Below are 17,147 nucleotides of genomic sequence, written 5' to 3'. Positions count from 1 at the left end.
AAGTGTGTCTTGGAAATATTGTCACCCCTGACACTTAATAATAATTGATAATCAAAACCAAGATATTTCACCTCCTCTCAGTGCCTGCACGCATAATGCCATGGCAGCACATGCAAAATAAAGTATACGTTCATGTATTGAGAGATGAGTATAATCAAATGTAAGGAAATGAAGATAAGCACCCCCTTTACCTGTCTAAATATATCTTTAAGCGTATGTATCACACACTAGATTATAATGAACGAATCAGGTGTGATGAACATGCACCAGGTTTGAAATGGTTGAGTTTGTTCTCTTATAACATATTTGACATTGTCATCTCTTCATGCTCTTTGTCTCTCTTCCTCCTCACAGATGTATCCAGATATTGCTGGTGATGTGCAATCCAATGCAGGTGAGTGTCTGGACATCGGAACTCCAGTGAGAACACACAGAGCTGGTTTCACCGACACGTAGCAAGCATACTGAGGGAGTCAGGTGGCTGAGCGGTTAGGGAATTGGGCTAGTAATCCGAATTGGGCTAGTAATCCGAAGGTTGCTGGTTCGAATGACGTTGTGTCCTTGGGCAAGGCACTTCACCCTACTCGCCTCGGGGAGAATGTCCCTGTACTTACTGTAAGTCGCTCTGGATAAGAGCGTCTGCTAAATGACTAAATGTAAATGTACTCTGATACAAGTCACTGGAGATCTAGACTTTTATTTTCTAGACAAGCTAAATCCTTGTCAGTGAGATTAACCTATAGAGAAATAAACTTTATTAATTGCTCATTTCTATTGTGTCTGTATTTGTCTATTTTTCTGTGTGTGTGTGTGTGTGTGTGTGTGTCTGTCTGTGCATGTGTGTGTGGGTGTGTGTGTGTCCTTCCAGCAGGTGTTTGGCGTGGATGGGGTTAACTTCAGCGTTCATGTGGAAAACCAGACACGTGTGCGAGACGCCATGAGCCGGCGGCAGCACCGCGTCTACCAGCTCTACAGCCGCACCAGCGGCAAGCATGTCCAGGTGCTCGGGAGACGCATCAGCGCCCGCGGAGAGGACGGAGACAAATATGGTAAGACACACACACACACACTTCTTTCTCTATGTCCAGTGCACACCCCAATGCCCACTTGCACCCCGCAGACATGCAGTCGCACCACACAGACACACACACACACAAACAGGCCTCCTCAGGCGTTGTCAGGGGGCATTGGAGCTTGTCTCAGGAGTACAAAGACCCCATCGACTGGCTGCTGACTCACTGATTCGCCAGACAGAGCCAGAGAGAATGAGAGTGAAAGGGAAAGAAAGAGCAAAAGAAAGAACTAGAAGGGGGGGTTGAGAAGCCTGCCAGGTAGAGTGTTAGGCAGAGTGTTAGAAACTCATCTCCTCCATCGATCCCCCCATTGATTTCTCGTTCTCTCTCTCCTTTAAAACCGCAGCGGGCCACCTCCTCCTCTTCTCTCCCCTGCTTCCCCTGTCTCTCTCTCTTTCTCTATGTAATGATGCCTAACCCATTCTTAAACCGCAGAGAATCAATGGAGGGAGGGAGGGAGGGAGGGGAAAAAGGAGGCAGGCAGTAAAGCCCTTGCGTTCGCCTCGTCTTCCTCTGTGTGGTTTGAACCGGGTTCGCGTTACCGCCTCGGCCCATTCACACAACCAAGTTTCCCTTGCTTGGCGACCCCTGCTCTCCAGACCACGGTTCCCATGGCCTGCGGAGCGTGTCTGCTGCTGACAAACGCTCCTCAAAAGACAAGACTAGCCAGCCAACGCCACCATCAGGCTCAGGCACCGAAGCATTGTGAGAGAGAAAAGAAAAGAGGAGAAGAGGGATGTGTAGGATGAGATTGTTGGGGGGGGGGGGTGGGTGAAGGTAAAAACGTGTAGCGAGGGAGGGAGAGATAGGAGAGGGGGAGAGAGAAAGACAAATAGAGAAAAAGGGGTATTGATTTCCTCTGACCCCTTTGTTGACTAAGGTCGTGTAGGAACCATTTTAGGGATTTATTTTTAAACAGGCCAAGATGCTCTGTAAAGATATGGACTAAGTAAAAGACAATTGGCGGGGGGGGGTGGGATGGGTGGGAGTGGGCTAATGTTATACACTCAACCAGATTCTGGAAGAAATCATGAGAATGCACACACACACACACATAAACACACACACTCCTTTCAAACAACAGTCCAAATGTAGTCTCTCCTGCTTGCCAGTAGGTCTACCTCCTAGGCCTGGTCCGCTCCCTATTTCTTTTTTATGAGCTCCATTTGTGGTCAGCAGTCTCTAATAACCGTCTGTCCAACCAGGCTTATCTGACAACCATCTGCTCACACACACTTTCTACATCTGTCGCTGATTTATACGACCGTTTAATGTCGACCATGATTTCTCTCTCCTCCGTCCTTCTCCAGATCCTCTGCTTGTCTGTCAGTCACTTTTTTACCTTCTTTGGATAGTCTGAATCTGGTGTTGGTTGGCGGCCCGTTTGTCTGTACGTGGCTCGAATGATTTTTTTTTTCTTCGGTTGAACAAAGTCAAATGTTATCCCAATGTTTGGGGGGATGGCTAAAAGAACATCTCAAAATGTAAAAGTGTTGATTTTAGAATAGGGCCATGGATATACGTGGACATACAATCTCTGTTTACTTTTTTCTGTTTTTATGAATCTAACGTCTGTCTGTCCTTCTGTCTGTCCCTTCACAAGCCCAGCTCGTAGTGGAGGCAGACACCTTTGGTAGCCAGGTGAGAATCCGCGGCAAGGAGACCAACTACTACCTGTGCATGAACCGCCGTGGCAAGCTTGTGGGAAAGGTGAGACATTTGGAAAGCCTGCGTGATCTCCTAGTCTACAGCCTCTTGTTTAAGAGAACATCAAAAGTATATTGATGCTTAAATTAAATTAAAATAAGAAGGTTGTCTTGATGTCTAGAGCATCTTTGTTTCGGAGAACATCCTCCAAGCATCTTGATGTTCAGTAATAGGCTACTAACAACTTGGTTGGAACTCATTCCACAGATTGCTGATCGGTCTCTATTTTCTTATCTTTTTGAATGTGTGTTTGTGTGTGTGCACATCTATCCACTCTCTCAGAAGGCCAGTAACCGTAGTGCCGACTGCGTGTTCGTAGAGAAGGTTTTGGAGAACCACTACACAGCGCTAATGTCAGCGCGCTACGCCGGCTGGTACGTGGGTTTCACCAAGAGGGGGCGCCCTCGTCGAGGCCCGCATACCCTGCCCAACCAGCAGGACGTCCATTTCATGAAGCGCTTCCCTCCGGGAGAACAGCCTGACCTCACGCCTTTCCGCTTCACAACCGTCAGCAAGAGGAGCAAGAGGGTCCGAGCCACTGGTCCTCGCTAGCTAGTGACTAACCTAGCCAGCGGCCACACTGCCCTACCTAACAATTGATAACTGCTAATCGCTAAGCTAATGGACCAGGGCTACGCCCAGACTTCTTCCCCCGGTGTCCCACCTGACGCTTGCCTCTACTGGGACAACAGTGACGTGCCTGTTAGTTGCCATTCCTGCTTTTCCTCCAGACCTCAATTACTTCTATTGGACCCTGTCCATCACCAACAGCATCTTGACCAGCCTGGCTGACTCCCTTGCACAGCCCAGAGACACTGACAAGGCCCCTGAAGGGTAGCTAAATTTAGGCCCAGGTTTTTCTGTCTACATGGGCCTTTTTTCCCCAGACCCACAAACTTGTGATGCTATCTGGCTGAGAATATTTTGGGGTGATAGTCCCCCAAGGCATAACGAGGCCTGTGGGACAGCAGCAAGAGGGGGCAGGTGGATGAAAAGTGTCTAAGACTAGATGGAGGACAAACAGGATGTGCAGGGAGGACACAGGAAGTCAATATGAGTGTAAGAAATTTGTGGACTAATTTGACTCTCTTATAACTCTGTCTCACTCCTTTTCTGAGGACAGATTAATGAATGAATGTATAAATGAACGGATTGGGTGGATGGATGAATTGTTTGCGTGTGTGTGTTTGTTTGTTTGTTTGTTTGTTTGTTTGTTTAAATGCACCAAAGATAATTTGTGAAACTAGTTGGAGAGACTTGTGAGTGGGAGTATGCATGCCCCTTTTACTAAGCCCCTGACACCTCCACTGAAGAGACAGAAGCTGTACAAACTGGAATGTATAAACCAAGTTGCACCAAAACAAAAACACCTAATCTACAACCGACCAAAGACAACTGGAGACCAACGACACGACACCCACACAAGTCCCACCCCCAGAACACGAAACCCTCTGCTTATAGGTCCAGAGGGTGATTGACGAGCGGGCGTGGGGGCAGGGTGCTTTCTCTTCATACTAGCGTTGCTATAGAAACGACCCAGGGGATGATGCTCCCATGGAAACCATGGATACAGAATGCTGCTAACAGGACATTCAGTGGAACCAAAGTCTCATGATACACAAAAAAAAATATTAAAGGGAACAATTTATTAAAAGCTATATATATAAAGATGACAAAAAACTCCAAATAAGCGATCTTACTATGATTGTTACTATAATTGTTGTTATTATTATAAAATTATTTCACTTATTTATTTCAGCTCTGTGTGCAGCAGTCTTTCTAACATCAGTAAACCGTACAGAAATGTGTGTGTGTCAGATGGCTTCTCTACAGTGCAACTAGATCTGGTCTAAACTCACAGCCACAGTTCAGGGTTGTACGGTTGGCCCGGGGTCCAAGCAAGCTGAGCTTTTGCAGCTGGGGTAAGTTTTAGCAGTCAGGCTGAGGTGAATTATCACATTTAATTGCAACCCTGTTTGTGAGTTGGACCCCCCTGCTCCCTAGAACTCAAATGAACCCCTGGTTTAATCCTCACTGGTATAATCATCATCATCACATCCTTAAATTAATGTCTAGATGTTTGGATTTAGGACTATGCCACTTATCACTTATTACAAATGACTTAGAGGCTGAAAGGTGTATACCATACTGTGTCTTAAACTGATCGGAACCACAGGGCCAGTAGTTGTGTCCCCTCAGTGGACTCTTTCATGACTTCATTACATGGGGCCTAATGAAGGATGTGTGTGTGTGGACCGATGGACGTAACTTGGGGTGTAAAGATGCAACATCACGCCTCTTACACACACTCCTACATCCCTCCCCCCATATAAACACACAAACCCCTCTTGCTTTCTACACACACACCGTCCTGGCTGAAGGCCATAGAGGGGATGACGCTGCCAAATGACCCAATCACGTCTGCAGACACAAACAGCTGACTCAGGGGGGAAAAAGGGCCCAACCCGAGGATTCCGATTCAGAGGAATCTGAACTGGGAGAGGGGAGGGGGGGGTGTTCTGGAACGTTGCAGCAGTTCCATTCGGAATGATGGAAATATTCCACAGAGCCAAACCCAGAGTGGAAGGTGTATGGTAATCATGTCGGGGAAGGAATGCCAAATATGTGCGTGAGAACGGAGCGGTGACCTGAGAGCTGCAGGAATTATGGAGCAAAATCCCACAGACCCAAAGGAAGCACACACACCCATACTCACAAGCAAGGGGGGACTACACACACACACACACACACACCCATACTCACAAGCAAGGGGGGACTACACACACACACACACACACCCATACTCACAAGCAAGGGGGGACTACACACACACACATACTCACAACCTAGAGGGGACTACACACACACACACACACCTACTCACAAGCAAGGGGGGACTACACACACACACACATACTCACAAGCAAGGGGGGACTACACACACACACACCCATACAAGCAAGGGGGGACTACACACACACACACCCATACAAGCAAGGGGGGACTACACACACACACACACACACACACACACACACATACTCACAAGCAAGGGGGAACCACACACTAGATTGACTCTACACCACAAACACACACCTATACCATTACAATTACTCACATTGACTCTACTATATAAACCACACAGTATCCAACTATTCTGAAAGACCGTAGCCACACGTAACTCATATTCCAACATCAGCCACACTCTACTGGGGAGACACACACAAGGGAAGACTGGGAAACTAGATCCATAGAAGGTCTTTGTACCCTTAATCTCTCCAATTCTCCAAAACGGTATCAGGTATCCCAGAAGAGGACCTGGGCCTGAATGAGTGTAAAACTCTCCATCATCGTGCTGCTGATCAATGGTAATCTATACCGTCTCTCTTTCACATGGGGAACCGTGACACTGGCCCTGTACGGCGATCATGTTCATACAGAGGCCTGTGGTATGTGTGAGCAGGTTGTTTTGGTGCGGTAGCTTGGATGGTCCAGAGCTGCACTCATATACAGCGAGATCCAATTGGGACTTGTGCTTATAGCACCATCTGGTGTCCACTCCTGGACACACGGCAACACAGAACAACACCTTGAACTCTTTAGGACCCTGTCCCATCAACCTTTCTTCTCATGAATCACAGACCCGGTGACAGGGGTGGAGATGTACAGTGCTGAAACACACACACTTTGACCCATCCAGTCATCGTTAGATAAGGGAATGATGGATTACTAAGACTATTCACTGCCCTCATCACATGTCATTGGGACAGTGACTAAGATGCAGCGGTAGATCGTGGACACAACAAACCAGCACAAAAATGTTGAAGCGCACACACAATCACACATGCACACACTCAGAACATATCAAGACGAGAGGAATGGGACACACACAGACGAGGAGGCTGGGGATCATGTTATAGTTGGCTCTCAACACTCCACCCATGTCAAGTACTTTATTCACAATAATGTCATATTTTCTTTAAAAAATCATTTTTAATATACAACACAATTTGAGACGAGACGATTTACAGCTAAACTGAGTTCCAGCTTATCTCAAGACCAAAGCAAGCACACATATGATAGGAAGATGAAGAGAGAGAAGACAAAGAGAGAGAAGAGAATGAGAAGACAGTAAGAGACCGAGACAGAACTATGCTTAGTATGTTCCAAAAGAAAAACAAAAAAAATCAGACAATAATAAAAAGAAAAAAGTTAAAAGAGCATTAAATGAAAAGAAAAAGAGCAAAAGGTCGGGACAACGTGTCCACGGCAACCTCGCATGCACATCTGACGATTCTGTTCTGTGCCGCGTTTCACAAGTCCACATACATTAACACAATCACACGCGCGCGCACGCACCCTCCCCTCCCCCCCCTATTCCAGATGAGTGACGTGTCCGTCCGGAGGGGTGAGAGGGAGGAGGTGGGGGGCGGTGCACACATCACCCCTCCACTGCTCCTCTCCCTCCCTTTCTCCATCCACCTCTCTTCCTGCGTCCTTCCAGTCTTCAGTCCGTCCTGCTTAGGAGCCGAGTTAAGAGTCTCTCTCTCTCTTGCAACAGCTCTGAGGTCGTCTTCTGTCCACCTGTGTGTGTGTGTTACCAAGTGTGCGTGAGGCGGTGAGGGAGGGGACTAAGTGCCAGCAGAACAGGCTGAGTGAGGGGTTTCTCATTAGATCAGTTTCTACAATCCCAGGTTAGAATGGGTTGTGGAACACAAAATGTGTGAAACAACATGAACGTTTGCACACGCGTGTCTGTGTGTGCGCTCACGCGGGCCTGTGTGTGCGCTCACGTGTGGATTTTAGGAGTAGGGGACTTTCCGTTTCAAAAACAGAGAGTCTCGAGGTGGACGAGTCTTTGTCGGAAATGGAGATGAACAGGGGGAGAGTGGGCACAGAGAGGAGGAAGTGGGTTTGGACGACGGACACACCCCATCAGCCAATCAGCCCTCCGATCCTCCAGAAAGCGCTGTGGTGGATGGCGCCACCTGCAGGAGGAGGAGAGGAGATCAGAAGCTGTGGTGCCGTTTGTGCTCTTTACATGGATGCTTTTCCAAAACCCGCTGTGCGTGCTCCGAGCGGATGCCTTCATTATGACACACACGGGCAGATCCTCATCACGAACACCATGACAGTCTCCTGGTTGTTGTTGTTATGGCTGTGCAGTACTTTATCAGAGTGACACAGTGCAGATTCAAAATGGCCGCCTGCTGGGTCAGATCATGCCGAGCTTAGCCTAGGGACGAGAGGTCTCACCTGCTATCTGGAGATGTAGGTGTAGGTGCGTGACGGGGAACGCCCCTCTGACTGCCCATTGGTCGACACGTTAAGAAAGTCCCAGATGAGGATGGTGTCGTCGTGGGAACTGCTGATGATCTGGAACTCGTCGAACTGCAGCCGGAACACGCGGCCCGAATGCTCCTGCAACGCACACGCATGCACAGATACACACGTGCGAACGCACCCACACACACACACACACACGCACACAGGCACACAGGCACACAGGCAACAGTATAAGTACCTGACAAGCGAACAGCAGGCAATGGATCATCTGACTCAGAACAGACACATGTACCGTCCACACGTTCACCCAGGTACTCACCACCAGGGTGCGCAGACACAGAGTGCTGGCAGGGGCTCGAGGGTCCAGGGCAGCTTGCAGGTCCCACACCTTAATCTTACTGCACCCAGAGGAGAGGAAAGCACAGTGCATGAGCGTGTGTTTGGGGAGGGAGGGGTGGAGGGGCGCACATTACTCTTTGGGTAGAAATGTGTGATAATGTGAATTGAGTGACTGTGTTTATGAGAGAAGGTGTGTGTGTGTGACTCACCCGTCGTAGGCTCCGCTAACAATCCTTTTGTTGTCAAAGCGGATGCAGCGCACCAGCTCCTCGTGTCCCTCCAGCACACGCAAACACGCCCCGCACTCTATGTCCCATAACCTGGCGGGCACACACACACACACACACACACCACTCTTATTATTCTCATTCGGCAGTGACATAGACACGGTACTTGGCGTTTCTCACACACACACTTACCGGATGGTGTTGTCTGAGGACCCGCTGACCACCAGTCTGTCTCGGTACTGCAGGCAGGCGATGCCGCGCTTGTGTCCGTTCAGCGTGCGCACAAACTCACACGTACTGGTGCTCCACACCTGCAGGGGGGGCAACGAGAGACATTCATACACTCGCACGGCCTGCCTCTTAGTGGTTCATGGCTAGTCTACGTACCACACACGCCCCTCACCTTGATGGTGCGGTCCCCGGAGGCGGACACAATGTACTTGTCGTCAAAGTCCACCACGTTGACGGCGGCGCGGTGGCCCACCAGCACGCGGCGCAGGCTGATGTCGGTGGCGGACGCCATGTCCCACACGGCGATGGAGCGGTCCTTGGAGCAGGTGACCATCAGGCCGTTGCTGAAGCGCAGGTGGAGCACGGCCTCGTTGTGGTGGATCAGGGTGTTCAGCACCTCGCCCGACGCCACGTCCCATACCCTGGGGGGGGGGGGGGGGGGGGGAGATCGAGATGAGGGGGAGGGCCGGATGAGGAGAAAAGAAAGGGTTAAGGAAAAGATTGGGAGAGGCCAAGGACATGAAGGTAGAGAGAGAAGAGGTGGGGTCAGACAGGGAACGAGAGAGTGGGGAGAAAGAGAGCAGGAAAGGAGGATTGAGAGTACAACACAATGAGAGAGAGAGAGAGAGAGAGAGAGAGAGAGACAGAGAGATCGAGTGGGAGAATCCCTTTTTATTTGTTAATTCGATCCTTATGAACACACACCTCCTACACACGTGCACACACACGCCTCACACACCCCCAGGGAGCGGCCGTTAAGTGCAGATTTTCTGGAGCTCCCGTTGTCGGGCAGCAGAGATCAAAACGGCTCTCTGGAAAAGCTGACACGTCCTCCCAAACAAGTGGCCGTCAAACCATCACTAAGGAAGTGAAGTCACATTTTCCTTGGGAGACCGCCCAGAGGCGGGCAGCAAGGGGTGTGAAGTAATGTGAATGGGGGGGGGGGGGGGGTGCTTCTGTGTGTGTGTGTGTGTGTGTGGGCAGTGCCAGGCGGGTAGTTTGGCACGTGGCCTGGCGTTAGAAGTAGGCCGTTACAGAATGTACAGTTACAGATTCTTTTACGGGCTGACAGCCACTTGAAGCTGTTTTGGGACGAATCTCAGAGGCTGTTGGAGCTTGGTGAAGTGCTTGTGTTCAGTCCACACTCAGTCTCAGAACAGCCTGGTACACAGGTGTGAGTATGAACACCTGAAGCACACAAATGTCCTGATGTTTGTTCACAGATTAACCAAGGGAACCCAGGGACGTGAGTGTGCATGTATATGTGTGCCTGCATGCGTGTGTGCGTGCACTGGAGACCAGTACCTGACGGTAGAGTCGGAGGAGCCGGTGACGATCACCCTCTCGTCGTACTGCAGACACAACACCGAGCCTGTGTGTCCTGTCAGGATCTTCAGACACTCCAGAGACTGCTTGTCCCAAATCTGAGAGATCGAGAGAGGGAGAGAGTAGAAGAAAGAGTAGAGTAGATAAGAAGAAAAGAATAGAAAAGAAAGGGTGAGAAGGGAATACATAAGAGAGGACGGACGGATAAAGGAGGTTTAGGATAGGTTGAGTGAGGGAGAAGACAAGCATGAACAGAATGGTGTAGGGAGAGAGGGGGAATAAGGGAGGCAGGGAGAACAGGAGGGATAAGAAGAGCAGTACCATATTTGGGTCAGAAGGAAAATGAGCCGAGCTCAGAGTATTGTTCATGTCCCATTTCCCCACTGCACTATAGCTGCTAATCTGTGTGTGTGTGTGTGTGTGTATAACTTCAGTCTGGACAGTCCAAATCTTCTGTGGGTGTGCCAAGTCTACTCAAGTAGCCTTCTCATCCAGTTTCACTCTTGAATGCCTCCATGAGAGGAACACACACACAGCGTCTGGACTCCTCCTCCAGACAGCCAGGAGAAGAGGACTCATTAAACACTACCCAGCTGAGGACACATGGCTGGGCGCAGGTGGACACACACCTTAATGGAGTTGTCTCTAAGGCCACTGATGATCTTGTCGTCGTCGTACTGGAGGCAGTACACTCCTTTACTGTTCTCTGAGCGACACTGGATCCTCTGCAGGTTGTGTCTGCCACACCGCCAGTTAGCCTCAATGGTCTGGACAGGAGAGAGGAGAGGAAGAGAGAGGGGGGGAGGGGAGAGCAGAAGGATAACGGAGAGGGGGGGGGGGGGGGGGGGGTAGAGGAGAGGAGAGGTGGTTAATACATGACTGATAAAAACAAACCTCAAGGTTAAATGCGGAAAGCAGATTCAAGGTTATGAATCAATCTTAACACACATTGGGCACACACACACAGGATGAAGTTACAACAACAGCCTTACCTCAATGTCCTGGATGATCTTGGGGTAGAGGGAGTGGTAGTAGGAGTTGGGCGGGACTTCTGTCGTGCGGTTCTTGAACAGATACTTCTCCCTGGGATGACGGACAGGATGACGAGCCAATGAGGATCAAGCATTCACTTGCTCGTCAGACCGCATGACGGGCTGAGTGAGTAAGGGGTATGTACTGTGTGTGTGTGTGTGTGTGAGTAGGTTCGTGTGTGGCTGCGTGTTTGTCTGACGTAGCTTTGGAGCGATGGAGTTGTTTGAATTGCATAGATGTGTGTGTGTGTTTACCCGGCAGCGCCGTGATGAAGTCTCTCTGCAGCATGGGTTTGAGGTAGGAGTTGATGTGGCCGTGCTGGTAGTGGCACATCCGCGAGATCAGGTGCTCCACAAACTCCACCTGGTCCGCCTCCGACCACTGGTCGAACAGCACCATGCAGTGCTCCTTCTCCTTGTCGTAGTTGCCCTCCGACGGACGCTTGCGTGAGCTCGTCACCTGCCCGTTGTTCAGCTGCAAAACACACCAGACTGGGTTGTATAATACTACTAGAACATGGAGTCACAGGCTCTGCTGACTGGTTTTCTGTTTGGAGTGCAAAATGGGCGGCTCTTATTCTTAAAGTCCAAAAAGATGGTTATAAATAAATCACAACTTTTTAGAACCATGCCTTGGGACCAGTCCTGTATGGTTCCTCACCTTGAGAACCGTGTTCTTCTTTGGCGAGAGGTCGTCCACCAGGTTCTGAGACTCCATGACAGATGTGGTCTGGGAGAGAGTACAGCGGACATGCCAGAGTTAGAGAAACACTGTGTGTGTGTGAGAGAGAGTGTTACCAGGGTTATGACACAAACAAGGCAGCAGGAACATTAGCTATGGGAGAGTTGCAAACACCAGATCAGAGACATAACAAAGAACGTTTGACTCACAACAGACAATACACCCTCCCTCCCTCTCTCTCTCTCTCTCTCTCTCTCTCTCTCCCCCCCCCCCTCACACACACACACACACACACACACACACACACACACACACACACACACACACACACACACACACACACACACACACACACACACACACACACACACACACACACACACACACACACACACACACACACACACACACACACACACACACACACACACACACACACACACACACACACACACACACACACACACACACACACACACACACACACACACACACACACACACACACACACACACACACACACACACACACACACACACACACACACACACACACACACACACACACACACACACACACACACACACACACACACACACACACACACACACACACACACACACACACACACACACACACACACACACACACACACACACACACACACACACACACACACACACACACACACACACACACACACACACACACACACACACACACACACACACACACACACACACACACACACACACACACACACACACACACACACACACACACACACACACACACACACACACACACACACACACACACACACACACACACACACACACACACACACACACACACACACACACACACACACACACACACACACACACACACACACACACACACACACACACACACACACACACACACACACACACACACACACACACACACACACACACACACACACACACACACACACACACACACACACACACACACACACACACACACACACACACACACACACACACACACACACACACACACACACACACACACACACACACACACACACACACACACACACACACACACACACACACACACACAGAGAACGTGGATCTCTATCTGCGTCTGTGATGTGGAGTCTGGACAGGATATTAAAGGGGGAGCAGGACGAGTGTTGCAGTCTCCTGCACAAACAGCACTGCTGTAATGAAAGCTTTCATCTGATAGAAGCAAACCTCAAAGAAAGCGGAGAAAGACATGAGATGGGGGGATTAGAGAGAGGGAGGGGGAGAGAGGAGAAAAAGGGAGTGAACCACAGAACGAGGGAGTCCCTCCAGCTAAAACTCTCTTTTTTAACCGAACATGATTAAGTGAATTAAACTATCGAATTGATCGAGTGAGTATCCTCCTTAGGTTATGATGAGTTTATTGGACATCTGTGAAGTAAGAGTGCTTCTCGCTTTTTGTTTCCACAAGGCAGCACTAATCTAACACAGAACAGGCTTAATCAATATTTTGGTTCTGATTTGTTCTTAGAAAAACATTGTTTTAATTGACTATTAGGATTGGAAGAGAATATGCTGGAAGGCTAAACAAACAATGAATAATAGAAGAAAGATAATGTCTAATCTAATGGTTTTAACCTACAGCCGACCGCAATCGAGTTGCTTCAGGACATTTTTCACCCAGCCTACCCAACCATATCAGCTAGTGGTGGCCTACCTACAAAAAATGTACATTTCCAAAACAAAAAACCTTTAAGCTTGAGAGGTGAAAGGGAGGGAAATAGATACTCTGTGTGTGTGTGTGTGTGTGTGTGTGTGTGTGTGTGTGTGTGAGTGGTGCACTTTAATAAAAATGTAAAATGTTTTGACAGGGTAGTAAAGCTAATTGATATCATTGAACTTTCTCTGCATAGGCCTAACACAATCAAGGTCACAATGCCCAAGCACACCGTGGTCAGGTTAGGTCAAGCACACAGACAGGCAGGCAGTCACACAGGCATGTATGCAGACAGACAGGCACAGACAGGCAGACAGGCAGGCAGGCAGGCAGGCAGGCAGACCAGTGTGCATGCAGAGCAGAGACAACCAGGGGTAGAGCCAGCCAGTCCGAGACAGACGGACAGCCAGGTAAGCAGGGTGCCCCTCACACACACTTCTCTGCACACCTCCCAACACCCTCCCACCCACAGAGGACATGCCTTCACTCTACCCATCGACACAGCCCACATTTGTAGGTGAGGGAGTTTAGGCAAATATCAACTAACTGAGGGACTCTAAAAAATAAAAAAATAAAATGTTTTGGCTAGGATACAATGGAACGCCGGATCAGGTGAACACAGGTCAAATATGGTGGAGGGGCGAGAAAGAGGAGGAAGATAGGGGGTGCCAGATAGGTGCTTGAGAAGTTCTTTTTCATGAAGAAGGAAGGGAGGGAGGGTGATGGGGAGGGGGGGGGGGGGTGACAGGGTTGCGTGTAACATATAAGGGAGACTGCATATCAGGGAGTGGGTGAAGGGTGATTGGGGGTGAAGAGGGGGTTGAGGGAGGGATAAAGAGGAGAGAGCAGGCACCTGGTTGTGAGCCCGGGTGGTGGGGATGCTCTGCAGGCACCTGAGTGCACACAAACTCTCTGCCACCGAGGAACAGCCCAGCCAGAGAGAGCGAGGCACAGAGCACTGTGTGAAAGAGAGAGAGAGAGAGAGGGAGCGAGAGGGAGAGAGAGGGAAAGAGAGGAAGGGAGAGAAAGAGAGAGAAAGAGAAGGGGGGGGGATATGGGGTAGAGAAAGGAGGAAGAGAAGGGTGAGATGGAAGCGAGAAATGTGGGGCAGTGAGAGGTAAGACAGCAGGAAAATAAAGAGGATGGATTGATGGAAAAGAGGGACATGTGAAAGGGTCCAACAAGACAAGGCAAACAAAGGTTACAGAAAAAGGAGGAGCAGCAGCAGTGAGATTTGTGAAAGACATGGCAGATAGAAACGGGAAAGTGACAAAAGGAGAGGACAGGTGAGATGTGGCGAATGAGGGGAGAGAGAGCGAGAGAGATTGAACAACCCAGGGTTTGTGAGGATGAGAAAGTGAGGAAGGGAGTAGGAGGAGGTGGGGGGAGGGGGGATAGTGGAGGGGGGAAAAACCAGTATTAGAGCTGCACGCACATTGGCACAGTGGGCGCTAGACATACACAAACACACTTTTACATACACTTTCACACACGGGGCATTGACAGACACACAAACACGCACACAAAAAGCATTATTAGACATGAAGTGATTGGGAATAGGAAGAGGAGTGGGAGGGGCAATGACAGCTCTTATGTTACTACCAGTTGACTTTCACTTTGATGCCCCGCCTCCTGTTCAGTTATCCACTATTATGGGAGTGGAAAGTGAAAAGGGTCATAGACACACCCAAATGGAATACAAATGCTGGAAACGCACCTAAGCCATTGTATCATGTGTGGTGCTCGATTTGCCTGCCTGACAATTGGCCACAATGCAATTCACTTAATAGGACTTAGTATAGGCCTAACCAATAATTACAGGTGAGGTTTCAAACCTAACTGTTAGGTAGGGGAACATTTGAATGGGAAGAGACAAGTGCAATAGTCCTACATAAATTATAGTTTCCAGATAAGTTTGAATTGGGGATGACATTTCTAAGTGTTGAGAGATGCTTTGCTGATGTAACTTAGAAAAAGGGATAGTTTTATCATTCACATAGAGGTCGTGTACTTTTTGTGAACTTCCTGTAATAGCAGATTGTGGAAGAATAAAGTGTAATTGTGTAATAGTCGTGTATCGTGTGTTAGCTGGATGATAACATCTTAGTTAATTGTACTGGTTTCTTACATATAGCTAGCTAACAAGTTACATATTTTGTACTGATGTTGATGGCAATGGCCATGCTATTGACCAAAACAAGCTAGTGCTAGCTGTCATACACATTTGCATGACAGTGCTACCAAACTGCTAGCTGCTAGGCTAGATTATTATTTTGGTTGTAATCGAGTAAAATTGTTTTAACTAACTAACATTAATCTTATAGAAGTTTTTACGGCGACAACATGTATTAGCTTGCAAACTGGCTCTATGACAGATCGCCTACCCCATTTGAAGATTGCTACATTTGATAGCTAGCTAGCGAGCTCAAATTAAATGCACTTCCTTTCTACGCTACGCAGTTTAATAAACACAGAACTGCAGTTATACTGCAAAATGTTTACATGATTAGATAATTGGGGGACTACGCTGTTGGAATATATGTTTATAACTGGTTGTTCAGAATAATGATTTGTTCCCAACCGTGACTCTTTCACTAGCCTAGCTTAGCTTGCTGAGTGACACAGCGAGGGCCAAAGTGGCGCAGCGTCACCGCAGTAAAACGCTACCCCGAAAATCCTCGACTGTTTTCAGCAGACAGTAACCTTTCTATTGCCAGCTATGTTCGTATCGGGAAAAATATTTACCAAGCTACCTTGTGTGAAATCTATGAAAATATGAATGGCAGCTTTAATAACGTTGACATTTCGACATCCTTAGAATTGTCGCACTCTATGGTCACCAGCGAAAATTTTCGATCAAATCTTCCCTCATATTCCTGGTAGCTACCCCCTCCCCTTGCTCATCTCTTATGACCGCCAATGTTTAGGTTCTTGCCCCATTCTGCCTTCGACTCATACCCCTACTCCTCTTTCTCAGGCCCGTTATTATATTATACCGTTTAAGACACCACTTCTTTCAGACTCTTACCATTAATTCCAACGTTTTGTCCTCCATCTCCGGCTCCATGTTGACGTTCCCCCCCGTAACTCGATGTGAAAATGGAAACCCAGCCCTGCGTCGGCGGCCCGCTAAAGCAGAGACGTCATTCACTTCGCTCAGCCACAGCTTGGCAGGCTTGAGTTTGATAGGGGTGGCGTACGTTAACGCCTCTTGAATGAACCTGATACGACAATTGGTTCGATTTTGCTTATGGGTGTGTCTCCGCCGACTAGCCCTATATTGATAGGCTCGTCGTGGTACCAAGGCCTCCCCGGTGACACCCAAAACAAAAGGGATGGTGCTGTTGCGATACTGAAAAACGTTCTTCCGCACCAAAGCCAGATGCGTCGTACTAAAACACCTATGGATTAAATCATCGGGGCGGTAGCTACGACACAAGGCAGAGGCGCACAATATTGTAGTTGATTATAAAACGGCAGATAAAATGTATTTTCAGAGCCAGCTCACATAAAA

General features: G+C 48.7%; 2 protein-coding genes across 2 annotated transcripts in view; one reads left to right on the top strand and one right to left on the bottom strand.

Moving 5' to 3' along the window:
* fgf18a (fibroblast growth factor 18a) overlaps positions 1-4,448 on the top strand; it is a 9,267-nt gene extending 4,819 nt beyond the window's left edge. Inside the window, exons 2-5 of the mRNA XM_067247406.1 lie at positions 355-394; positions 869-1,049; positions 2,677-2,783; positions 3,066-4,448. Coding sequence (XP_067103507.1) covers positions 355-394; positions 869-1,049; positions 2,677-2,783; positions 3,066-3,332 — 595 coding nt within the window. The 3' untranslated portion in view covers positions 3,333-4,448. The remainder of the gene's footprint in view (positions 1-354; positions 395-868; positions 1,050-2,676; positions 2,784-3,065) is intronic.
* Positions 4,449-6,695: 2,247 nt separating this feature from the next.
* On the bottom strand, positions 6,696-16,783 carry LOC136954489 (F-box and WD repeat domain-containing 11-A-like). The gene is made up of 13 exons (XM_067248118.1): positions 16,662-16,783; positions 14,487-14,591; positions 11,882-11,950; positions 11,421-11,695; positions 11,182-11,272; positions 10,819-10,956; positions 10,169-10,287; positions 9,036-9,285; positions 8,825-8,943; positions 8,615-8,725; positions 8,386-8,464; positions 8,037-8,201; positions 6,696-7,768 (listed from the first exon to the last, which is right to left on the bottom strand). Exons 1-12 carry the CDS (start codon positions 16,698-16,700, stop codon positions 8,040-8,042), a joined length of 1,557 nt encoding a protein of 518 aa, XP_067104219.1. The 5' UTR covers positions 16,701-16,783; the 3' UTR covers positions 6,696-7,768; positions 8,037-8,039.
* Between the last annotated feature and the right edge of the window lie 364 nt (positions 16,784-17,147).

Source organism: Osmerus mordax, chromosome 12 (assembly GCF_038355195.1).
Source record: "Osmerus mordax isolate fOsmMor3 chromosome 12, fOsmMor3.pri, whole genome shotgun sequence".
Taxonomy (NCBI): domain Eukaryota; kingdom Metazoa; phylum Chordata; class Actinopteri; order Osmeriformes; family Osmeridae; genus Osmerus; species Osmerus mordax.
This window is presented reverse-complemented; position numbering and strand designations above follow the sequence as displayed.